Source organism: Populus nigra, chromosome 11, assembly GCF_951802175.1.
Source record: "Populus nigra chromosome 11, ddPopNigr1.1, whole genome shotgun sequence".
NCBI classification, from domain to species: domain Eukaryota; kingdom Viridiplantae; phylum Streptophyta; class Magnoliopsida; order Malpighiales; family Salicaceae; genus Populus; species Populus nigra.
The window spans coordinates 15,935,458-15,962,472 of NC_084862.1; the positions used below are offsets into that span (position 1 = coordinate 15,935,458).

At 33.6% G+C, this 27,015-nt stretch overlaps 2 protein-coding genes across 3 annotated transcripts; one reads left to right on the forward strand and one right to left on the reverse strand.

The window, feature by feature from the left end:
• The first annotated feature begins 8,167 nt into the window (after positions 1-8,167).
• On the forward strand, positions 8,168-14,570 carry LOC133668396 (disease resistance protein RPV1-like). Of its 2 annotated transcripts, none has more exons than XM_062088209.1 (6): positions 8,168-8,981; positions 10,668-11,778; positions 11,919-11,978; positions 12,331-12,645; positions 12,751-13,167; positions 13,376-14,570. In XM_062088209.1, the coding sequence occupies exons 1-6, from the start codon at positions 8,473-8,475 to the stop codon at positions 14,252-14,254; spliced, it is 3,291 nt and encodes a 1,096-aa protein (XP_061944193.1). In that variant the 5' UTR covers positions 8,168-8,472; the 3' UTR covers positions 14,255-14,570. The 2 variants fall into 2 exon arrangements, with proteins under 2 accessions (XP_061944193.1, XP_061944192.1); XM_062088208.1 differs by having other exon boundaries at positions 8,172-8,981; positions 13,274-14,570.
• A 6,733-nt stretch (positions 14,571-21,303) lies between these two features.
• LOC133668560 (uncharacterized) lies at positions 21,304-26,721 on the reverse strand. The gene is made up of 8 exons (XM_062088487.1): positions 26,327-26,721; positions 26,077-26,212; positions 25,841-25,910; positions 25,593-25,686; positions 23,529-23,742; positions 22,587-22,728; positions 22,032-22,202; positions 21,304-21,680 (listed from the first exon to the last, which is right to left on the reverse strand). The coding sequence occupies exons 1-8, from the start codon at positions 26,640-26,642 to the stop codon at positions 21,489-21,491; spliced, it is 1,335 nt and encodes a 444-aa protein (XP_061944471.1). The 5' UTR covers positions 26,643-26,721; the 3' UTR covers positions 21,304-21,488.
• Between the last annotated feature and the right edge of the window lie 294 nt (positions 26,722-27,015).

Genomic DNA, 27,015 nt, shown 5'->3' on the forward strand with positions numbered 1-27,015 from the left:
CTTGTTTGACAATAACCCACCTACCATTGTAGCCTTTTGACAATGGCAACCCTACTCCTTAGGGTAGGCTGCAAAGGTGTTGCCCATTAATGGCAAATCCCAACAATCACCCCCTTTGATATTTATATGGGCAATTGTCCTCTTGCTTTTTCAGCACAAGCTTGCATTCTGCAGCTCTTCCAAGCTTACCATTCTGAGAGCGTCTTTGGCCAAGTTTCCAGGTACTTGCCAAACCTTTCAATCACCAGAGTTACCAAAGCTCCCCTTTGCTCACTCCAAAGGATCACTTCAACCAGATGGTTTGTCACATCTCATCTGAAGAGTGTTTAACGCTTGTCTCTGGAACAACATTCCCTTCAAGCATATCAATCATGCTTGGCCCGGAATGATTTATTAAGCCTTACACCAAGGCTTACAACACCCCCTCAAACAGATATTTCCAAGTGCGACAGTCATTGAGTATTTTAATGTGATCACAAGCTCACCACTCTTCTAAGAGTCTACTCATCCCGGAGTTGCGTCTGCCCTCTGTTCCACCCTAGAAACCACGCCTTACTTCTCCGTGAGTCTCCTGCTCTTAGTCTCAAGAGTCCAGGTAGCTCTCCACCTTTAACCATGGGGGCAGCCCATTAAAGGTTGATCCATCTCTGTCTTTATACTCTGAGTATTACAATGCCATTACCGAGCTCACCACCTTGACAAGAGTTAACTTGTTCCTGGATCCTGCATATGCCCTCTGCTCCTACATAGCAGTCGCGTCTTAATGCTCCACAAGTCATCCACTTATTGTTCAAGGTAAATGTCTTCTTGCTCATTGATCTTTAGCATGGGGGCAATATCCATGAAAATCAATCCTGCATTTGTCTCCATACTCATCATAGCCTCTTCATTGGCTATACACTTGTCCACTTATATCCAGCCATCACATTAGCTCTGGGGCGTTCTGAAATTGGGCTCCTATCATGGCCCTCACACCTTCTCTAAGGTGTCTTCGTCCGTTGTTATGGGGCGATCTGATCTTGGGCTCATATCATGGCCCTCACACCTTATGTCTGAGGTGTCTCCGCCTGTCGTCATGAGACGGTCTGATCTTGGACTCATATCATGGTCCTTACACCTTCCATCCGAGGTGTCTCCGCCTGTCATCATGAGACGGTCTGAACTTGGACTCATATCATGGTCCTCACACCTTCCATCCGAGGTGTCTCCGCCTATCGTCATGAGATGGTCTGAACTTGGGCTTGTTTCATGACCCACACACCTTCTTGCCTGAGGTGTCTCCGCTCGTCGTCATGCGGCGGTTTGTACTTGGGCTCCTTTCATGGCCCACACACCTTCTGTCTGAGGTGTCTCCGCTCGTTATCATGTGGTGGTTTTGTACTTGGGCTCCTTTCATGGCCCACACACCTTCTTGCCTGAGGTGTCTCCGTTCATCGTCATGCGGCGGTTTGTACTTGGGCTCACTTCATGGCCCACACACCTTCTTGCCTGAGGTATCTCCGTCTGTCATGAAGCGGTCACATCCTTCTTCATCGGGGATGTCTCCAGTGACTCCAAGATTCTCTACCACCATGTGGACTTGGGAGAGATCACTGCCACTGATCACATAGAAAGAGAGAGTTGCAGTGCACTCTTCGCAATCTTCCATCTCATTTTCTATGTTTGGAGCTTCTATGCCTTTCTGCTTGATAGCTCCACCCACACCAACTCTCTTTGGTGTCTTCGCCTTTCATCAGCGGTCGCACCCCCTTAATTAGGTGCTTCTGCAACAGCTCATCTTTCCATCCTTGCATGCATTGGAAAGGTCCTCGCTTGTTGCCTTTATCAAGAGCACAAGAGACTTCCTGTTGTACAACTTTTTCACACAGTCTCTGCTCTGAGTTTCATCCGGGAACTCTTCTTCTCCTTGCATCTGTTGTCTCATTACAGTACCTCGTTGGATCCTTCGGGTACTCCTGCACAATCTTCGTGTGCTCTCGTGCAATTTCGGTTCTCCAGATTTCTCCCTATTCTTTGCTTTTATGTTTGACAGCAGCTCATCCTGTCACAACATTTATCCAAGTCAAAATAGGGTGCCAATCTTTATCCCTTGTTGTATTTCTCTTCCATTATCAGGGTCTTCATTAATTCTCCCTTCGAAAAATTACAGTCACCAAATCTAACTTCTTTGAAGAAATCATCACTCCATCAGATCCTTGAACATACGGAACCCAATTGTTCCTTTATGTCGTCATCTTGCTAGTCTTCAACAGTTTCATTACAAACTGTTACATATACAAAAATAGTACTGTGTGGATGATCCTTCAACTAAGCAAGTTCCCAGGAAAGATTTGGAGGGGTCACACTAGTCCCGCTTAAAACCCAATCTCCTAGACAGAACTTCTTAGAATGTATCTATCCACCGTACTGCCTTTTCGTATATACAACCATTTGCTAGCTTTGTTGTGACTTTCCTTTACAAGTGATCTGGGGTATCCCGGTTTTATACCTGATTTCTCAACATCTGGCGAGACTACCAGTTCTTAGACTCGTCAAGATTGGTCTTCATCAATTTCCACTCTTCACCTCAAATCATCCACATGATCGGGTGTCCAGAGTATCCCAATTTTGCCTTCCTTCAAGGCAATTAAAATTTCTCTCCACTTAGCAGTTCAGCACATGTAATTGGGCAAACATGTGCACCTTCTTCTTCTTCATCTCCATCGACCACCATGATGACCTTCAGATGCCTCTTCATCTGGCAATCTCTTTCAATAATTCACCACCACCATTTTCAGTCTCAATCGCAATGATCGGACCATACCATTGCATCCGGAACAATCAAATTAGCTGGAAACAAGTCTGAAATCGTCCAAATCGCACTTCAGACGGCTAAGATTTGATCAAAACAATTCTGGCCTGATCAACGGCTCAGATTCAATCTCAGATCCGGTTGCATGTAGACTCTGCTGCACAGAATCTTCTCCCTCGGCTCGCGGCTCGGCTCAAAAACGGCTCGGCTCAGCTTGGCTCGGCTCAGTCCGGCTCGCGGCTGATGAAGTGGCAGGTGGGTCCCACTATGCTGACATGTCTGTTGACTGGTCGATGACGTGGCTGCTGACATGGCATACCTACTGTGCATGATGACGGGTCGGGTCAACTGGTATTCGGGTCGGGTCAATCCATCCGGGTGAAGAAGACGCGTCTGCGCGCGTGGGCAGACGCCTTGCCGGAGAGTGATGGAGAGTGCGGCCATGTCCGACGTCTGATTTTGACGCCGTTTTCACCAGTGGCTTCGTCTAGGCCTCCTCTACACAGTGGTATGGTCAAAACACCATTTTGAGAACTTTCATTTTTGAGCAAAAATCAAACACCACTTAAACCAGGCTCTGATACCAATTGTAGGGAATTCCGACCGGTGATGTAATGATAATTGCTCATAGGAGGGGAAGCACACTGACACAATATTTAACGTGGTTCGGCAAACCGCCTACATCCACGGGAGAAGCCATTGCATTATATAGGGAGAGAACAAGATTTACAACAATAGAGGAGGAGGAATTATCCCCTCTTTAGCAACTCTCAACCTCACTCTATTTCTCTCTTCTCAGTGCTGCAATGGCAGCTACTACTGGCTGCCTTGGCAGCCCACTCTCTCCTACATTTCTCACATCTTTGGCTCTTCTTTTCTTCTCTCTTTCACATTTTGCTCTCTAACTTATGCCTCTATTTATAGGCATGAATGGTAAGACAAGATCCACAAATCATGGCATGATTTGTGGCACTAATGGTGGCAGCACATGGGTTGCACTATTTTGTCAATGGTTGGTGCAACTTGTTTGACAATAACCCACCTACCATTGTAGCATTTTGACAATGGCAACCCTACTCCTTAGGGTAGGCTGCAAAGGTGTTGCCCATTAATGGCAAATCCCAACAATGTCATATTCATTGAAAATAATACCGTATTAGTTGTTTCATGGAATATTTTATAAAAATAAATGTATACAAATTAAGAGAAAAATAAATAAATTTATGATTTATTAAAAATAATAAAAATATTTTTTAAAAAAAATGAAATTAAATAACTAACAAAATTTCATTACAGAACACTATATATAAAGTTTTTTGGAGGAATAATAAGCAGTGTAAACGTTACACTGCGTTGAAGCTTGAGATGGATTGAAATTCCATACACCGTTACCATAAAATACGCTCACTTATATTATCCTCAATATAATTTTTAATAAAAATTCATCATAGTTTTTACGACTTAACATTGTTGAAATGAGTTTATAAAGCCCATTGGTACATACATGTAAGTGAAGACGATGGTTTTAGAAAAATCCAATTTAATTGTTTATTTTTTTATTCTTGTAAATAAAATTATAATCTCATCTGAAAATTCTAATGAGGTGGAAAACACGCCAATCATGTTGCGAAACTCAATTGTTAAATTCATACAATATTACATTCTCCTTGCTCATCAAAACATATGATTTACAATGAAAATTATTCACTACAGTTTTCGATTTCCTTTTGCTGATAATTATTTCCTTTATTTTACTGCAAGTTCTTGATTTGAATATATATTAAAAAAAAAACACAAAACAATCATTCATTTATTAATCATAATTGAAAAACTAAATCATCTAATGATGTACAAGATTTTCGTCATAAATTTACTTGGTTAACTCAAATTTACTATATTTTTTAATTAAATATTGTTTTTTACCGTTTTCGTTCTTCATTATTGAGTTAATTCAAGATAAAACTTTTTAATTTTTTTAAAGATTATACCTGTGAGTTTTTTACCCAAGTGTATCAAATGTTTTTCTATCTCAATATCATATAAAAATATCATTTAATTCATTACTAAAATTATTTTTAATTTTAAACTTCTTGCAAGTCACAAACTTCTTGAGTTTTGTTAATAAAGCTTATGCACAACATTTTCATTAAACTACCTAAATTATAATAATAATGAAAAGACCAATATTTTGATGCCACTCCATATAACAATTAACAAAGCAATACAAAACAAAACAAGGTTTGGTGACTGAAGAAAAGAGAAGAGAAGAAGGGGGGATGGGAACTGGAGCATAAAAAACAAGTTTGTTTTTAATATGTTAATATTAATTAGTAAAAAAATCTAAGAATTATTATTTGAATATATTTTTAATTAAAAACAACTTATCACATTACACGGATTCTCATTAGTGCCGAGGGCAGGCATGTGATCGTGAGAAAAGTGCTCAACAAAAAAGCTTAGACAAAGACACAAGACAAGAGAGTTGCTGTATATATCCTTGTGATAAAATTCCTGGCGGCATTTTAGGTAGTTGAGTCCAGTTTCCATTCAAGATTAAACCTTGTGATTGGTAGTCTATTCTCAATCTTTTATATTCTTGGAAATATTATTCTATCAGAAAACTTATTGATGGACGACAACCCCAGTCAACAGAGCGTAATTGGCACTGCTCGCCACATGTGGACACCGTGCACAACTTGCCTCTTGCTTTCTTGACTGTGAGATTCCTCACGGAATCAAAAGACTAGTAGGGCTATAAAAAACAAATAGTGAAAACAACTTTCTACCAACAGGCGTGTGAAAATAATATCCAATTGCATTTGAGCAAGTTGATTGTATATGGATGTTTTATTGTCGTTGACCCCATCAGTATGCAAGTTTAAGATTTTTCTAATTGTAAATGGCCATAATAATATTTCTTAATTATAATTGATCTTTGGAATGACAAAATGTCATATATATCTAACTTAATCAAAATGCAATTGGAAGTTTTTTTTATTTTTAGTTTAACGTGGGTGTCCGGGCCAGCTTGCACGCACCTCGACTAATCCCATGAGCCCTGAAGTTAACGACCATGTAAGCCTCCAGTGGTCATCATATGAGCAACCACAGGGCTCGAACCTGAGACCACAGAGGAAGCAAATCTCTTGGTCCCAAGCTCTTACCACTGGGTCACCACCTAGATGATTACAAGTGGAAGTTATTTTTAATTGTAGAACTAGTGATTATGTCTTCAATAATATTTTCATTAATTAATAAATAAATTAGAGGTTTTTAATTTGTTTGTATTCAATGACTATTGACTCTGTCATATTCACAAGCAACTTTATGGGTGAAGAAAGTTGCTTGTGAATAGGAAAGAGCCAATAATCATTGAATACAAACAAATTAAAAAAAAAAGTTTGGAAAGGTCTATTTAAACAAAAACAAATATCTCTAAGCATGACAAAGATGAGCCAAGGTCGCTGGTGCAATTTATGCTTGACAATAATAGCATAAATAACATCCATAATAATAGAACTGATGTCATTAATAATATTCTCATTGATAAATTAGAAAGTTAAGTATAAAAAAACATTAAAATTATTTATTTAGATTGTGTTTATCCTTTTAGTTAGAAGTTAACTAATATCACAAATATAGATTTGACATGCACAAGATCAAATAAAAAACAATTAGAACTCAACTTCAACCCATGAACATTGATGCAAGATTATTGTTACGACAAATTATTTGTTTCCTTGGATATTTATATTTGTATTTAGTTTTAAAAGATATTTTTATGCTTAATTTTTTAGTTAAGAAAATCAAATATTTTACTTGGTAATTTTATTTTTTCAATTTAGCTAGGAATCTCTATAATAAATATAATTATTTATTATGATTGTTTTTCCTTTTTAAGATAGCTCTAGTATCAATATAAATAGAATTGTTTAATTTGTATTTTGACAAAGTAATTTAGTAATAAACTTTTCAAATAAAGGTTCTTGAGAACATCTTTTTCGTATATATATTCTAAATTTAATAGGTTGTTCTAAATTTAATAGGTTGTAATCACGGGGAGTTTTTTCCTTTAGAATAGTAAAGGAGGTGTTAAAACTACTAAATTTATATTGAATGAAATACTAACATATTATTAAGTAATATTCTAAAACGTGTGAAGAAAATACTGTAGCTTTCTTCACATGTTATTGTGAATTGCTATAGTGTTTTTTTATTTTTTTTCATTTTTTCACAAAATTATCTTTATCAATTTTATTTTTTAAATATTGAATTGGTTAAGAATTTAGCTTTGTAATTTTTTTCTTTAAAATACTGTGAATTGCTATAGTATTTCTCCACATAGTTTTTTTTGTTATGATTTAAAAAAAAATTATTTGACGATTTTTTTCTCATTTTTTTGGTTTTTTTTGTTTTTTCCCCCTTTTTTTGTTTTTTTTATATTGCTACAGTGTTTTCATATATGGTTTTTTTATGTTTTTATTCTAAAATTATCTTTATCGATTTTATTTTTTTAATATTGAGTTGGTTGAGAAATACAATTACTAGTAATTACAAATAAAACTAAATTATATAGAGTAAGCACTGTAACTTTCCTCACAAAACACTGTGGATTGCTATAATATTTTTTTATATAGTTTTTTTTATTATGATTTATTAATTTGATTTTTTTAATATTAATTTATAATTATAATACCATTAAATATATTTATTTTTTAAGCTTACAACAACACGCATCATACCATCTAATAAAATTGATAACGAAGCATTCATTACAAAATTTAAGTTTTTTAGATAAAATTTAAATTCAACATTATATTTGATAACAAAAACATACTTGTCCACGGTCAAAAAAATGCAACAAATAACATTAAACTGCGACAGCAGCTTTTGTCTCAACTTTGTCATGCTAACTTTATTTTCACGTCTTTGTTTAATAATAATAAATAATATATATCATAAATAATATTTTGACTACATTTATTTGCACCCACGTGATGCCACCCAATATAGCAATTAACAAAGCAATACAAAACTGGAGGTCAGAGGGATTTACTCTCCATGTATTTTTAGGTTCGAACAGTGTAAAAAAAATTATAAAATTAAATTTTTAATTAATTTAATATTAAAAAATAAAATCAATAAAAATAATTTTTAAAAAAAGAATTATATAAAGAAAACCTTCAATAAATGTATGCATGGCCTCGTTAATATTTACTTCTATTTACCCTCCGGGAAATTGTATGCATGGCTCCAATCTTTTGCCTCTAAGAATCCTCCAAGAACCATCTCTCTCCAAGTCTCAAACAAAGGGTTCTTTTGTTTGGTTTTTCTTGTTCACACACAACAGGAATCAGAGGAGAAAAGGGTTAATAAGAGAGGAGGAGGAGGAGCGAATGGACAAAGAGAGGTAAACAGGTTGGTCTTCGTTTAAAGTTTAGGAGTTGAAAAGGGCCATGGCCATTGAAGAAGAGACGCGGTGTATGGTGTCCTTTTCGATCCCACAAACCGCGTTAAAAAAAAAAAAAAAAGTGGAAAACACTGTAGCAATCAATAAACTACAGTGATTTCCCTGTTTAAGAGTTTTGTTAATAAGAGACCAATAACCAGTTACTTCAGTACCTTCACCCTTTAACAAACCTTTCCTATTTGCTACACACATAACTGAACCGTGCCTTTCTATGGCATCCAAGCTCTTTTCGGCTGGCTCCTTTTCATCCTCTTCCTTGTCAACCGAATGTACCTATCATGTCTTTCTGAGCTTTAGAGGAGCAGATACTCGCAAAACCTTTTTAGGTCATCTTTACAATGCCTTAGTCCAAGCAGGAATCCATACTTTTAAAGACGATGAAGAACTTCCTCCTGGAGAAGAAATCTCCCAGCACCTCAAGAAGGCAATTCAAGAATCAAAAATTTCGATAGTGGTCTTCTCCAGAGACTATGCCTCATCTAGATGGTGTCTCAATGAACTCGTTGAGATTCTTGAGTGCAGAAATACAAAGGGCAGAACTGTTTTTCCTATATTCTGTGGTGTTGATCCTTCACATGTTCGTAAACAAGAAGGGAGTTTCAAAAAAGCTTTTAAGGCATATGAAGATAAAGAAGAAAAGGAGAAGATCAACAAGTGGAAAAACGCTCTTAAGGATGCAGCCAACCTTTCCGGGAAAGATATCTATAGTACCGCAAATGGGTAATTCTTTTCGTCCTAGCATTCCCTATGCATCAATCAGAAACCATTTTTTCTTAACATAGTTTACTTAAAACTAGCTATGTGATATGCGCTACATCAAAGGTTAAATATTTTATTTTATATTCTTGGTTTATATTTTTTTTACTCAAAAACTTATTTTATAATTTATTTTTTACATAAAATACTTATAAAACACCGTATAAACCATGACAAACTCATTCATGGTTTCTAAAAACCAAAAAAAAGAACCTTAAAAACCAAACTTAACTCGAAACTAAAAATCAACCCGAGTTCAAAACTATTTTTTCATGAACTTATAAGGTATTTAAACACCTAATATGAACTCCTTTCATTAAATAAAATAATTTGACACAAAAATCTCTCATTTTAGTAGCTTAAATCGATGCCAACAACAAGTTTTTCTCTCTATCATCGGAATTTAGTGACTTCTCTCTCTTTTCTCTCTCAATTAGGGATCAAAAAATAACAAAAAAAAAAATCTTTCTACCAAATGGAATTGGAATAATTTCAAAAGACCAAAATTTTATAATTTACATGATAGTTAAAGTTGGAGGACCAAAGTGAATATTTTTTAAACTTATGGTACGCCATCCATGTTTGCCTTGTTTTTCATTGTGGTCCCCCCCTCTTTCAATCCCACCCTTTCATAAGAATTTGAAATCAATTACTTCTTAAATATGACTTGATCGCTCAAAAATAAAGTTTGAGGGCCAAACTGAAAAGGAAAAAAACAAACATACAATGAAAATCTAACGTGTTTTAGTATATAAGTAATTATGTACTTGCTTTGAATTAAGTCAATTTATCCTTACAAACTTAGTTTCTAATCTATCCTTATAGATTTAGTTTTTTAATGTATTCATGAATTTTGGTTAAATATTTTAATCCAACATGATAAAATATTGGGTTTGTCTTAGATTGTAGATCCATATAAAAAAAATATTTATTTATTTAGTTCATATAAAAACTCATAGTTATCATCTTTTAGGATAACACTTATTTTGTGATTGTTATTATTCTCTACACTTTAATGGCTAGAAAAATAAAAGAAAATGTGAGATTTTTATTACTTTGAAATTAATTTTAGGTGAGAGAATAATTTTGTGCAACACCTTATAATCTTATACTTTTTTATAGTAAATTTCTTTTATTGTTGAGTTCGTGGAGTATGCATAAGTTGTCGAGCCATGTAAATCTTGTGGGTATTCTTGTGTGATTGATTGTGTTTATTCTTTTAAATTTTTATATTTGACAATTGATTTGAGATTTTAAAGGTCGTTTTTGCTACATAAAAATATCCTTGTACGAGAAATACAAACTTATCTTAGTTTATTAAAAACATAACCATGAAAATAAATGAATTTTAACACAAGATGACAATAGTTTTCATTTTTTTAATTTATTATTGTAATAAATTAGATAGGGTTTGAATTTCTCAAGTAAAGGTATTTTTGTTGATTTGTAAGAATATATCTACTAAAAAGATAAATTAGAAAATGACCTAAAATATAATGATAAATTTAAAGCGAATAGATTTATAAGAACATGTTAGAAACTGAGACTAAAATATAAGAATAAATTGAGCTAAATGTCTAAAATAACTTCTTTGAGCATTTTAAATATTATGTGGTTTAATTTTGATGACCTAGTTTTATCTATTGACAGGGATGAATCAGTACTTATCAAAAAGATCGTCAAAGATGTGTTGAACAAATTGGATATCAAAAACTTAAATATACCAAAATACCTAGTAGGTATTGATTCTTGTGTCAATAATATTATCAAGTCTCTTAATGCCTCAGATGATGTTAGCATGGTAGGCATACGTGGGATGCCAGGAATGGGGAAGACAACCATAGCTAAAGTTGTGTACCAAAAACTCTTTCAAAAATTCGATGGAAGTTGTTTTCTCTTTGATGTCAATGAAAAATCAAAAGGTCCTGACAGCAAGGTTGAGTTACAAAAACAACTTATACGTGAAACTTTGGGAGTAAATATTTTGAAGAGAAAGAAAATTAGTGATGTTGATTCTGGAATTTCTTTGATTAAAAATTTACTTGGTAACAAAAAAATTCTTCTAGTTCTTGATGGCATGGACCAACCGCAACAATTAGATACTTTTGGGGGTCGAAGTGTGTTTGCTAAGGGTAGTAAAATAATCATCACCACTACAAATGAAAAATTGCTTGCTCAACTTAAAGTTAACAAAAAGCATTCGGTTGAAGAATGGGATGAAGAGATTTGCCTTGACCTATTCAATTTCCATGCTTTTGAGGGAAAAACTCCGGAAGAAGAATGGGCGGAGCTTTCAAAAGTAGTGGTTGAGCAAAGTGGAAAACTTCCTTCAGCTCTCGTAGTTTTGGGGAATCGTTTTTCTCAAATAAGTGAACGTGATGAATGGGAAAAGGAAATTTATGAATTGCGTAAATTTCCTGATCAAATCCATTCCAAGCTTAAAGGAAGTTATGACTCACTAGAAGATGATTTGAAGAGTATATTTCTTGATATTGCATGTTTTTTTGTTGGAGAAGATGTAGATTTTGTAGCCTCAATACTAGGAGGTCGTTATCGTTATTGTAATAATCTAAGAAGCCGAATCCAATCTCTGCAAGAAAGATCTCTCATAAGAATTGATTTCGACGATACCATAATGATGAATGATCTAGTACAGAAAATGGGAAGGGAGATTGTTCGTCAAACTTCGCATAAATATCCTGGAAAACACAGCAGAATCTGGGATCACGAGGATGCATTGGATGTGCTCATCAACCACATGGTAAAGAACTAAAAGCTAAATCAGAGTCTTATTGATTTATTTCTATTTTTGACAAACTTTGGAATGTTTTAAGAAATAGTTTTGTTTTGTGATTGGATCATTGCCCCTGGTAATTTTGTCAAAATTTGTTGGTTTTTCAGGGCACAGAATCTGTGGAGGGTCTCGCCCTTGATGAATTTGATGAGGACAACATGCAAACTGTAAGACTGCCAAAATCAATACCGTAATAAATTTTCATTCACATAAAGAATTATATGTTATTGTTGTGAATGATGAGCTGAATATAGTGACACATTAAATATCAATATAACCTACTGACAGCCCCATTAAATATCAGTATAATCTATGCATTCAATTGGCTAGATTTTATATATATGGACCAATTACCAGATGGTAAGAACTAAAGGCATATGCATAGTACTATACACAAACCCGAGTCTTATCGATCCTTGTCCAACTTTAAGATTTCTTTAAGAAACAGGTTTGCACGGATGTAATTAATGGCAAACCATTACTGATGACAAATTTTGTTAAATCTTGCTTTCTTTTCAGGGAACAGAAGATGAGGAGGGTCTGGGAACAGAGGATGAGAAGGGTCTGGGAACAGAGGATGAGGAGGGTCGCACCCTTGATGTGCAAGCATCAAAATTCTTAACTCTGAGGACAGAATACTTTAAAGAGATGAGATTTTTACAATTACTTCGGATTGATGCCGTGCATCTTACTGGGTCCTTCAAAATTTTTCCCAAAGGGTTGATATGGCTTTCTTGGAAAGGATTTACTTTAAATTCTTTACCACTGGATTTTCATCTAGACAACCTCATTGTTCTTGAACTGCAATACAGTTATAACATCAAAGAATTGAAGGTAGGAAAATTCCAGTTTGCCCTATAAAATTGCAACTTAAATTTCATCAACTAAAAATTGTCTTTCCTGATGACTTTCCTCTGATTTTCCTTCCTCCTTCAACAGGTTCTGAACAAGCTAAAAACCCTCAACCTCAGCTATTCCAAGTTTACTAAAACACCAAACTTGCTAGGACTCCCATGTTTAGAGGAATTAATACTTGAAGATTGTGAGAGATTAGTTGAAGTGCATGAATCTATTTGCCTATTGAAGAGACTTGTTTCCTTGAATTTGAACCAATGTTCGAGACTTAAATCGCTTCCTTCTGGCATTAGTGGGCTTTCGAAGCTGGAGAGTTTGCTGGTTGAGGACTGCACAAATCTTCAATCAATCTCAGAGCTTCCCTCGAGTTTAGAGACATTGGACGCGGATGGCTGTGAAAAATTAACTGAGATTCAGGGCATTGAAGATGTTTCTGACTGTGACTTTTCTTTATTGGGCAGCAACACTTTGTCAAAAAAATTTAAGAAGAGTCTTGCTGAGGTACTCTCATCTTTCTGTCTCTCTTGCACATACATATACTTAACATTAGCAAGTACGTATATATGTTGAATAAGGTCTAAATTTCACCTTTGCTTGAAATTAATAGGCATTGTGCAAGCGTTATGAGTATTCGATTTGCTTGGATGGTGGTTCTTTACCAGAATGGTTCATCAGCAATCCTGAAGAAGGTTATTCGTTATCATTTCAGGCACCCCCATCTGCAGATTCGGATGGTGAAGTCCGACTGGTTATTTGGGCTGTCTGTGCTTGCGAGATCGAATCCGCAGAGTGTGAGCTTGGTATCAAAATCTCAACAGACGATGGTTTTCGGTTGCTTGAAGATTCCATATCTCCTAAGAGTGATAACTGTTCGTGGATAAAGTATATAGTGTTGGAAGATATAGAGGCTGGAGATCAGTTGGAACTGTCTATGGAAATAATAGAGGGTGACAATTTTGTACAAGTAAAAGAGCTTGGGTTCTATCTGATTGAAGAGAAGCCAAATGTTGAAGAGGGCAATGGGGAAAGCCGAGAAACTGCACCCAAGGGAAAACCAAATGTTGATGAGCCGAATGACAGGCGAGCAATAGCATATTCCGCTATTGATGATAAAGCGGAGGACAGTGACGTCCAGGAAACATTCCTGAAAAAGCTGTATGTTGAGGAAAGCGATGACAGCGAAGCTACATCCTCTATCGATGATGAAGAGGAGAATGGAAGTGACGGCCAAGAAACAGCCAAAGAAAAGCCAAATGTTAAGAGGCGGGATTACAAGCAAAGAATGGCATCCTCTATTGATGATGTAGAGGAAGATGGCAACGACGACCGAGAAACAGCCCACGGAAAACCAGATGTTGAAGAGGAGGATGAAGATGGCAAAGGCAGTGTCAATCAAGGAACAACATTGCATATTTATAATGAGCGGTGGAATAATTATTTAAGAAAGGAGTTGCCAAAATGGGATATCTTGGAATTCGCTGTATGCAGCGAAGACACAGCATCCTTGAATGATGATGAAGAGTACTGGGATGATGATGACAGCGACAGCGACAGCGAGGGAAGGTCATCAGTAACTTCTGATGACTGATATTGATGATATTGGAGATGCTAGAATGGGATATTTTCCCCGTGGAAATACATTATCCTGGATTCATGGAACAAGGCTTCTATGAAGGAAAAATGTGCAACTTTGCAAGGCATCTTCATCCATTACTTCAAGGTAACTTTACAGTTGAGATGAACATGGTGTTCATAGTCGAGCCAAGGAAGTGTATTTTATTTATTTTCTTAGCTTTGCACCTGATAATTTAGTCAGCAAAAATGTTGTTGGGTTTTCATTATATAAATAAAGCTCTATTCAGGTCGACATAATTAGAAAACCCTGAAGTTGATGCGTCGTATAATTTCTTTTTTCTCCTCTTTATTATATGGTGTACTTTACCTTTTACTATTAATCTTAATTTTTACTCTTAAAAATTAATAAAATATAAAAAGAAATATAAATAATAAACTAATAATTTACAACAGGCATCTATATTTTTCTTTTTCAAATTCTAATATTCATTAATTATTAAAAAATTAACTGCAAGATTTATTATTATTTTTGCATGTCTTTGGAAATTGAAAGTAGGTGTAAATTCTACCGATTTATATCCAACATACAATCTGTTATATAAATAGTAAATGCTCTTTTTTTTTTGCCGCACTTATGCGTGCATCATGGTGGGATATCAGGGTTAAAGAGTCCTCACTTAATTGTTTAGTTTAGGGTCATTAGAATACCAGGATATGAACTGGTCTCATTTAAAATTTTAAAGTAAGGAACTGGTTATAGCTATAAAAAATATTAGCACCCCTAACATATCTTACCTGAGGTAAATTGCATTGTGTGATTTGGATGTGGTTTAAAAGTGTTGATGGGTTCCTAACCGGTGGTTCATTTATAGCTCAGTATAAAGATTTACGCTTATAACTAAATTTAGCATTTCAAATTTATTATGGGCTCGTATGCTTTTCTTAATGGAAGAATTCATGTAGGTGCCCTGACAAGGTTCACCTATCCTGGAAGGAAAAAGCATTTTCCACAACTTATATATTATAGTGAAAATACTCTCAATTAAAATTGATGAACATTCAAAATAATTCTGAGAATTTTCTACTCAACTCTTGATATTTAAATACCAGTCTACTTGTAGGTCCAGTATTTATATCAGAATGTTAACCATTGATTTTCAAGGAAAAAAAATAGGCTTGTTGAAATATTGGTCACATCTTTAAGAAATTTTACAAACTTACTGTAAATTCTACAAAAATACAAAGAAATACAAAATATTTCTAAGAAAATGCTAAAAACATATTTTCCTCTTTCTTATAAATAAAGTGCTATATTTTATTTTATTTGTTTTTATAAGGATTGCAAAACTCATTTTTTTAAGGTCTTCTTTGGCAAAAACTCATTTTTCTCTAAAATCAAAATTATCAAAATAGGCTTAGGAAATGTTTGTCAAACATATTCTTAAACCAAAAAAACCTTTAATAAAACCATAGTTATCGGGCCGGGTAAGTCAACTCGAGACCCAGGTGACTCGGGGTTTGGGCTAAGTCTATTTCATTCGAAACTCGAGCCTACACTTCGCCTAGAGAAAATTGTTCAACCTACCAGGTCAACCTAAAACTCTGATGACCCGACAGAACTTGGTAGAGACCCTATGTTCTCAAAATAAGTTTTTCCACCTAGCCAAAGACCATTTTTTTTTTATCTTTTTCAGTTGGCTAATAACTCATATCAAATTTCATTATATAAATACTAAAAGAATGTTTTATGTTCTTAATGTGGGATTTAAAGCCCATTAATATATGTACTCTATGTTCACAAGAAAAACGTTTTGTTTTTCAATGTGGGTAAAAAAAAAATTTGGTTTAAATACTTTAACTTAAAATGATAAAATAGTGTCTTTTCAATGTGGGATAAAAAAACCTTTTGAAATAATCTTTTAGCCTATATCCACATAAATTGTTTTTTAATTTTTCATATGAAATATTAAAATTTCAAATATTTTTTTAATATTTCCGTGTTAACCCGGATCAATCCATATAATCCGAGACTCGACCCTTGACCAGGTCAATCCTCATATTAGGCTTGATATATATAATAAAAACCTTGTAAATCATCTTAACCATTCATCTTTGGATCCTAAGTACACTTTCGCAAGAGATACATGCGTCCTTTTTTTCTTCTTTCTTCTTTCTTTTTGTTTCGAGAAATAAAAATTATCGAAATGGGCAAAAGAATCAAACCTATATTGGTCGGGCTCAGATATAGGTGTTAGACATGATATGGATCAGGATGTCGAAATTTGTCAAATTTAAAATTTAAAATTTGAGAAAGCTTTTACATCTAGATTTGTCGTCAATCTTATAGTATTAATAGACTAATACAACAGAATTTTCTGTATAAGGAATAGTTAAAGGCTTAAAAGTTCATCAAAGGTCTAAAATCAGCAGAAAATTCAAAAACAAAAGACATAATATGTAGCAGATTCATAATATCTTCATTCGTTTGGGCCTTTCTTCTTCATGAAATCAGCAACCTTTATCAATCTTTGTCCGATTTTCTGTATAGAGAATAGTTAGACTTAAAGTTCATCAAAGGTCTAAATTCGGCAAAACAATCAAAAAAGAGACGCAATAAGTAGCAGACTCATAATATCTTCAGTCTTTCGGGACTTTATTCTGCATGAAACCACCAACCTTTATCAATCTATTTTTCCTAGAAGATTCTATTTTTTCCAATTTTAGTATTTAATTTTTCCTAGTTAATTAATTTTGGATTGTTGCATTTATTTTTCCAGAGTTTTCTTTGCCCTTCTAAACGATGTCGGTGAAGTACCTATTTAAACTATTGTACGTTTTTTATAAAAAAAAAATATACCAATATATTTTTACCAAGAATAAATAGTATGACTAAGGTTTCTGAAGCCATTTTTGTGATTTTGGTCTTCTTGTATTTCTTTGATTCCTAGTCTTTTCATAATCTATTTTTTACCCCCTGCAGTTTTTCAGATATATTTTAAAAAATAAGAATAAAAAAATAATATGAAAAGATTGGGAGTTTGATGATAAGCTAAAAAAAAAAGTAATAAATGATCGAATAATATATTAAAAAAACAAATAAACGAGGAAAAAAATAAAAAGGGATCATTTTTAAAAAAATAGATATTCAAGCAAAACTATTAAAATTGCAGGAAGAGATCTCGTACAGTTAAAAAAATAAAAATAAATTAATCCTTAACCATAAAATTTTCAAATTAAAAACTATTTTTTTAGCAGCTCCTCCACGCCCAACTAACACCGAGCCTCAAGCCCAAGACAGTACATCGACTTCCCTTTGCTTCCATTTTACCCCACCAGTCCTAATCAGCTCATCAAGAAGTCCCTTGTGAAAGAGAAGGCATTTTTTTAGGCTCTTGTTGGGACTATTCCTTGGTATGTTCTATGATCTCCATTTCTTGTCACTCATCCTTGTAATTTCGTAACATAGTCAAGATTTCCTGCACATTAGGTCTACCCAATGTGATATTACATGGAGAATCGTAGATGAGAGTTTTAGCCATTGCATATAAGGTAAGTTAACTAACTAAATTGGTCTCAAAAGATCCCCTGCTGCTCCAGCTCTATATTAAGTTGAACCAAGTTCTTCAAAGTGCAAAGAATATAGACCGGGGGTGAAGATTTTGATTTATCAAAGGCTCTTTCTTTAAAATTCCATAATCATCAGTCAGTCAAAGCAAGAAGTTTTGATTTATCAAAAGCTAATAATTAACAGAGAGGAGAAAAGAAAGGAAAAGAAAAGGCAGGTAAAAAGACTGAAACTTGAATATGTCTTACAAGTCGTTTTTTAATGCTTTACACACACACATGTAGTAGATCAAGTAAAGCTGACTGATAATTTTTTCTTTAGCGTCTACGAGAATATTGAATGCATGGCAACTACTTGATTAATTTTTTTTTTTTTTGAGGAATTTCATCAAACTTATTAAGAAGTAGGCAATGATGTGTAGAAATTGGCATAAAGCTCATATTATGGGTTCCATGAGACGGAAAAAGGTATTTATGAGACTGAAATACGATAGAAACCACTGATCTTTGGATCCCAGATACACTTTTTGCAAGAGAAATGAGTCGCGTCTTTTTTTTATTTTACTTTTATTAGAATCTCTTTTTTTTTCTTTTTCTTTTTCTTTTTGAAAAATAAAAAATACCACCTGCAAAAATTACCAAAGGATCTCGTTTGCTGTAAATAGATTTATAAAATCAAAAAGAAACAAAAAAGATATTTATGTAATATCAAACAATATAAAACAAGACTTGTAGTAAAAGGTTGTACTTAAAAAGAAAGCATGGACTCCCATAAAACTCTTTTCAATTTCTAAAATTGGTTCATTTAGAATAATAATAGTACTAGTAGTAGATCATTTTGATTTAGAATTGTATCATATTGATGTGTAAACAATATTTTTAAATGAAAATTTGGATGAAAAAGTTATTTGGAGTAACTGAAGGTTTTTATGATAAAATAAATAGTTATTTTTTTTGTAAGTTAAGAAAATCTATAAAGCAGACCTCTAAATAGTGATATATTAAATTTCACAATGTTATAATTTCATATAATTTTATTAAAAACATTGTTGATCAATATATATACCTTAAGATTAATGGAAGCAAATATATCTTTCTTATCCTATATTTAGATGATATTCTATTTGAAAGTAGCGACTTGGATTTATTATATGAAACAAAGTAATTTCTTTCTCAAAACTTTGATATGAAGCATTTAGGTAAAGTCTCTTATGTCATTAGATAGGTCTAAAAGGACATTAAAACTATGTCAAAAGGCTAATGTTGAAAAGTTTTTGAAAAGATTTAGAATGTCAAATTGCAATTCTTCAATCATACCCATTTCAAAATAAACAAATTCAATCAAAATAAATACCCACAAAATACATTAAAAAATAAGTAAATGAGTAACATTCTTTATGCATTTGCAGTTGACAGTTTGATATATACACAAGTATGTACAAGACCTAACTTAGAATTTTCAGTAAGTATGTTGGGAAGGTTCCAAAGTAATTCAGGAATAAATCATTAAAAGGTTGCTAAGAAAACCATTAGGCACCTACAAAGAACCAAAGATTACAAATTGACTTATAAACATATTGATCACCTTAAGTGATTGGTTATTCAAACTCGAATTTTATTAGTCACATAGACATAAGAAAATCTACCTCATGATATATTTTTTCTTCTTGTATAAGGAGTTATATCTTGAAAAGGTACTAAGCAAACTATCATTCCTTCATCTACTATAAAAGCAGAATTCATTGCATGCTGTGAAACGACATAGACAATCTGGTTAATGAATTTTATTTATGGTCTTAAAGTTATTGATTTCATATCAAGATCAATAAAGATATATTATGATAATTTGACTACAGTTTTCTTTTTAAAAAATAATAAGAGTGGAAGCCGAAATAAAAATATCGACAAGAGAAAAATATAAAGGAATGTGAAGTGCTTATTAAGCATATTAGCACTAATCTAATTATTACAAATCCTATGACTTAAGCACTGCAAACAAATCATGCCAACAAATCATAATATGATACAAATCAAAATAAAGATCATACAAATCATAATAAAGATCATGTGGATCGTATGAGTCTAGTTAACCCATTTGATATTTAACTTTATTTTTTTTTAGTTGATTGCTAGATATTTTTATGTTATTCTTAGAGATTACAATGATTTTTTTATGAACATAAAGTATTATTTTTAATATCTGTTGGAATATATAAAGTTATACCTGAATAATTTATTGATAGTTCATTCATAAAGTTTATTTACTCATGCTTATTTTAAGGATGCAATATATTATAATACATTGAAAGAAATACTTGATTATAAAGTGTGACAACTATGATTTGAGGATACAATATATTCATATATAGTATTCTTTTTTTTATATATATATTCATATATAGTATTCTTGATTTAAGTATAAGTGTTTATACTTATTAGATATTTTAAATTCTATAAAGATATTGTTATTTTTCAGGTTATGTCGTATGAACTAAGTAAAACAATATTATTAAAATAACCCATATGTAATGTAGATTTTAAATTAATTAACAACTCTAGTAACGCATCAAACACATTCATGATGGATAAAGATGCAAAAATTAAGTTATATATAAAAAGTTTCAAAACGGAGATCGATGAAAAGTTTTATGTCTTTAATCCACACACACAATAACCTAAGAAATTTGGCATAGATAAAAGACTTTTTATTCTTATAGCATAAGGATTTTTTTAGCACTTGCTTCAACACTTAATCAATTAAGATATATATTCTACTTTTTAATATATAAAAAAGATTTTTATCTTATTAATTTTCCGCTGAGCTTATATGATTACATATAAAAAATTATCTTACAATAGGCTTTTTTTATATAATTATCTTACAATAGGCTCTAATACCATATATGATTAGCAATGAAGAGAATTGGCTTAAAAGGAAGGGAGATTTAGCTTGGGAGAAAAAGAAGAAATTACTGTAAACTAATCTTATAGTTGTTGTTAATGGACTATAATATAAAAAATACAGTACTATAATTATACCTGAGATCATGTTCAAACATATTGCTTCAATATCAGCTAGAAAACCTACACCCACTCAGTTGGATCAGTGCCGTGATTCATAAGCGCTGGTGCCTAGTTTTTTGAGTTGTCTTTTCAGCCTTTGAAGGAATTCGCAACGTTTTACGAAAGACATGGGAAAGGGAAATTATTCGTGAAATGTCACCTACCATCTTGGCAAATGCAATAAAATCTGGTTTCATGGCTACTCAGCAAGCATATGGTAAGAACTAGATGCACACATAGTCTTGTACGTTAAGAACACAATCTTTTCTACTTTTTCTGTCAAACTTTCAGTAACTGTCAACACTTCCATGTCCTCAAAATTTTATGGTACCCCAAGAGTGACTATCAATGCTTGCCCTCAGACTCACTTCAAACGGGAGACAATTAAGAGAGAATCACAGTTTTTGCTAGCCATGATGAAAGCCTACTAAAAAATGAGCAGAATATGGATTTTATTGAACAAGTGGCTGAGAGAGGATTTTAGCACGAGATCAAGCAATACAGCATTCCAGTGACAAAAAGTGTCAAGAACTATGATATACCATGCTAGACAGATTCTTCTCAATATAGAGAAGCCTCTATTCTAGGTGTGCAGCTGGCACACTGGTGAAATAAAACAACTACATTATCTCAACAACAGCTCTACTGACAATTTTTCCCTGGTTGAGATCCTGGAATGCTTTGCCAGCCTCCTCAAAACCATATTTTCTCGTAACAGCATCAGTAAGATTGAATATACCTGATTCTGCAAGTTTGACCAACTTAGGAAGATCCTGCCTTGCCCTTCCTCCATAAGAGCCAATTACCTGAACCTGTTCGAGGAGTTATAAAGGAGTCAAAAGATTTTCTGAGATTCCAGAAAATAGTTTAAATGTGCGAAAGATGCCATTTACTCAAGGGAATGGCAATGAAAATATTTTTTCAGAACTTCCCACGTTGCTATGTAACAGGAATCAGCTAATTACAATATATTTTACCTGTAAGATTCGTCCATCTTAAAAGGGAATTCCAAATTAAAAGCATAGATACATTGACAAGATTGGTTGATGTTATAGCATAGATACATTGACAGAGATGAGTTGGTTTTATTGAAAAAGTTTTCCACCAAGGCATTGACCAAAAATGCACAAGTAGACATATGACACCCATTGATAAATACCCACCTTTCGACGGACCAAACGATTGATATCTATCTCCCCTATAGCACCAGCCTGTGCAAGTCCAATCATCACAGCTTTCCCTCCATCTCTTACACTCTGTGTGCACTGTGAAAATGTCAGTGGTTTGCCCAAGGCTTCCACAGCAATGTCCACACCTCTTCCTCCAGTTATTTCCTGGCAAACATACACACAACATAATTAAAATTCAAAATATGAAAGAAAAGCATAAGAATGTTTCTTAATCTATTTACAAATGCATGACCAGTGGCAACATGCTATCAAAAGACTGAGTTCTCCATAAATACTTGAACGCCACAACTTGGCACAACAAAAAAGCAAACAAAAACTGAAAACTGAGATTATGGCCGACCCTCGGTATCATAAGCAAATCAAAGAACTATACAGTCCATTGGGGTTATGAAGAAAGCATGAAATGATAAACTTTTATATCTTTTACTCACCACGATACAGCCAAAAAGGTTTGGTAGTGGCACTTTCATCATGAGTTGGGAACTTCTGCATCTCATTTAACTAAAAACTAAAGGACGAAGTACACACCTTTATCCTTTCAATAGGATCTTCTATCTTTGAATTTATAGTGGCAGTGGCACCAAATGTTTTAGCTTTCTGAAGTTTTTCATCCTGAACATCCACAGCAATAATATCAGAGGCACCAAATGCCCTTGCTATCTGCAAACAACTGAAGCATTTTGTCTTAGTCATGGGTTATGCAAGAGTTCATTAAAATAGAGTAACAAAACACAGTGAGCGACTATGACTTTAATTTTGACAAAATAAATAATTCAGAAAAAACATCAACAACCTGAATTTCTGCTAATGTTTTATTCTTGTGATTATTGTCATGGTGATGCAATGTTTCTCATTTTTATGGGTTCACTAGTTAGATAAGCAAAGTCGCATCAAACTCCCGTACATCTATTTTTGTCATTAAATTGGGGACCTTCCATTGTTCATGAAGGTTAAAACCTGGAAGTCAAGAATTATGTGTGACTATTAGCAATGTTCAGGAAAGGCCAATGCAGCCCTTCTCTGGACTCAAAAATACAAAAAAATAAGAAAAGGAAAGGAAATAGAAACTTTATGATGCATGAGAAGTTTTGAAATGAATATGTAAAAATTTATAGGCCATCAATATGAACAAATTTTGCATGACGATCAAATAATTTCCCCTGCTTCTAACAATCAGAATGAAATTAGCTAAGCTGCTTGTTAGACTGACATCAAATGACCCAAGTCGTTGAAAGCAGCTTTTGCTTCATCGTTACTTGTGTCTTCTCCCTGCATTTTATCACATTCATAAGCACATCCACACACGTGAAGCACATGAGTGAAAAGCTGGGACCTATATATATATATATATATATATGTATATATATATATATATATATATATATATATGTATATATATAGGAATGTATGTCTTCATATGTATGCTATGGATGCAATGTCTGTGGTACTGATGTAAATTACTTATATCACCTTGACCCTACACCACCAACTCCAATCACAGCAACAGAATCCCCAGGACGCACTTGAGCAGCATGAGCCATAGCACCATAAGCAGTAAATACTGCACATCCTAAAATTGCAGACTCGGTGTATGGCAATGAGTTCGGTAATATAGTTAATCCATGTGCTGGAACAACACAGTATTCAGCAAGGCCTCCCATGCTGTACATGAAAACCGGCTTTCCTAGAATGATATAACATTTCTTTAGTAATCCAATAATAATGTCTTTATTCCATAAGTAATCAAGAAAACTCTTCCCCAAAGACCATTAAAGAGAATTTCAAAAAGACAAATTTCTAAAGCAACAGACAAAAGAAAGGGAAATTATTAACACCAGAAATGCATGATTTTGCTAGCACAATAGTGCTCAAGTGTAGATCCAATTAATCCAAACTCACAGAAATGTGTGTGTGTGTGTTTGTTTGTGCAGAGAGATAGAGAGAGTGCATTGTGTCAATTAGTCAATTTCATGCCAACATATACTCATCCTGAAGAGAAATTATGTTCAAATTCATATAAGAAAAGAGGACAGACCAGCAATGCGCCAAATGCAAGTGAAGCATGAAATCCAAATGAAAGCAGAATCACAATTAAAAATACCAAAATTTATTTAGAATGGAAATGAATAAGCACTGCTTGGTATGGAGATAAAAGAAAGCATATCAAACAATTGATATGCTTCTCCAGCTTTAGGAAGGCATGTCAATCGAACATGTCAATCGAAGGACATAGAACAATGTTCAATATTCCAAGCTAAAAACAATAATGCTACATGAGAAGGACTAAAATGAGCACATAACAAAACAAGAAGTACCTTAACAATGTTGTATCTTGAAGAAGAAAACACCCCCCTCCCCAATGAATTTTCAGGCTTCTCTTTCTTTCTTTTGAAAGGGGAAAAAAAAACATAAAGGCTAAAAACAGGTATTTTGCAATTTGCATCACAATTTCACCCTACCTCGCGACACAGATTTCATTAAATTAGATTGGATCCAATTTTTATTTGGATTGATTGAAGTTGAGGCAGATAAAATCCGACATTAGAACATTAAAATTAAATGAAATTTTTTTTATATAGTATTTGGAAAAATTAATTCTAGTTAGACAACCAAATCCATATAAACAACTTGGAAAATGTTTCAACATATGGTCAAAATATTAAAATGGAAGATTAATCTTTATTTTTCATGCTTAATTAACACATAAATGTAATTAATTAAGACAGCCTCCAAACAGCATACTTGAGCTACAAGTTTGACCTCCTAAAAATATGTCCCAACCCTTCAATTTCCTTTTTTTTCTTCCAATTTCTTATCTTTCTAAATATGCCCTCCTCTCAGGGGATCAAGTAAGGTTTACACAGGTGAAAGTTGGGTCAAAATTGTCTATCTGAAATAAAATCCTATTTCTGTTAGGCTATCAACTTTGACCATTAAATCCCGTGCAGAATTTGTTGTCTTTCCCACCAAAATAGTAGATGAGTCTATAATGCAAATTGCAAAATACCTGTTTTTAGCCTTTATGTTTTTTTTTCCCCTTTCAAAAGAAAGAAAGAGAAGCCTGAAAATTCATTGGGGAGGGGGGTGTTTTCTTCTTCAAGATACAACATTTTTAAGGTACCTCTTGTTTTGTTATGTGCTCATTTTAGTCCTTCTCATGTAGCATTATTGTTTTTAGCTTTGACTATTGAACATTGTTCTATGTCCTTCAATTGACATGCTGGGGTTGAAATTTAGTCTTAACAGCAATAAGAAATGGGGTGCCCATCACCGCATCCAGGCTCATTGAACTGGCAGTATAGTAGACTAGTACATGTGCATGTGCTCAAACTAACATTATGTTGCATTTCTTCTTTTATGTTTCCAGGGAATAAAGTAAAGAGACTTGATTGTGGAGTTCGCATATTGTAGGGATATGAAAGTTGTGTTTGGAGCATTACAACAAGTTGCAAGCTTTTTTTATCGAAACAAAAACACGGACAGTTTTTCAGCTTTAACTAAAAGAAAGTAAAATTAAAAACCAAAGTTCATTACCACTATTACGGAGGAATAGTCGGGTTTCACCATCATAAAGAGTTCCTTTTGATCGATTATAAGCAAAAAAATCCTCACATAAATCATCATGGCCCTGTTTCCCAAATCAGAAATTTATCATATCAGTATCTTCTTACCACATTTTATAATTTTTGCTGCGTTTCCAATATCCCTAGTGATGACATAATAACAAGAACAATATGAAGCTACACACACAACAATAACATTATATCTCATAGAAATGTCACCTTAGAACAGTAGAAACAGTTACCACAAGGCATGATAAAAGCTCCAACAACACGAGAGCCAACTGGAAATCTGAAAATCAAGAACTCAAAATTCATAATTCACATTACTACCATCTCCCTGCATGATAAAGAAACCAATTTCACTCAAAGTATGCAATATTTTTCAAACAATTTGAAAAGAATCAACAAAATCATTACGAAAGAAGACTTGATTTCACTTATACTAATCCATGTACCTTTCAATAGTTTTTCTATCTGTCAGCTCCCCATGTTCCACAACTTCTCCAGTGATCTCATGACCAATAGCACAAGGACTAACAAATGGAATTTCACCCTTTATAACATGAAGATCAGAGTGACAAACCCCGCAAGCTAAAACCAAAAAAGACATATATTGACCCCAAAAACAAAAAACAAAAAAAAATCCACAAAAATTACCATAAACAAGAAATCAGAGGGTGTTTGACAGCTGATCAAAAATTTCACCTTTAGTCTTAATAAGTACTTCTCCAGCTTTAGGACGAGGCATTTGAAACTCTTCAATGGTAACAGGCTTATTGGGCTCCCAGAAAACAACTCCACGCATAAACCCACCAGAGCTAACATGGTATGAGCTCTTTGAGATCTTCAAACTGTCAGTATCATCAAAAGAATTGATCTTGGCGCCATTAGAACCACCACTATGGTAGAAAGACTTACCAGTAGTATCAGTTAGAAACCAAGAAGAAGGTAGTATATTTGAGGGTTTTGAAGAGAATAGTTTCTTGGTGATTGATCTCTGGATCAGATGAGATAAGCCCATTTCTTGAATCGAGTGACAGCAAATTTTTGAAGTTTTGGAGAAGTGAAATAAGGAAACAGCGAGTGTGCACACACTGTACTATGATGTAACTTGCTAGAGATTAGGTCAACTAGCTGAGTCAGCTTGATGTTGGGTTTTTCTGCCAGGTCATCTTGATTTAACTTTATCCAAAATTCCAAATTATGGCTCCATACATTGATTAATTAGTGTATTATAATACATCTATGTCTCTGCTGTAAATATTATTTTATAATTGCTAAACTAGGCATGTTTATCCAAGAAATTCTCGATTTTTTTAATCAAGTTTTAAGTTGAATTAAAAAAAAAGTCTGATAAAATCTGGTTTATCTATATAAATTTTTAATAATTCAAC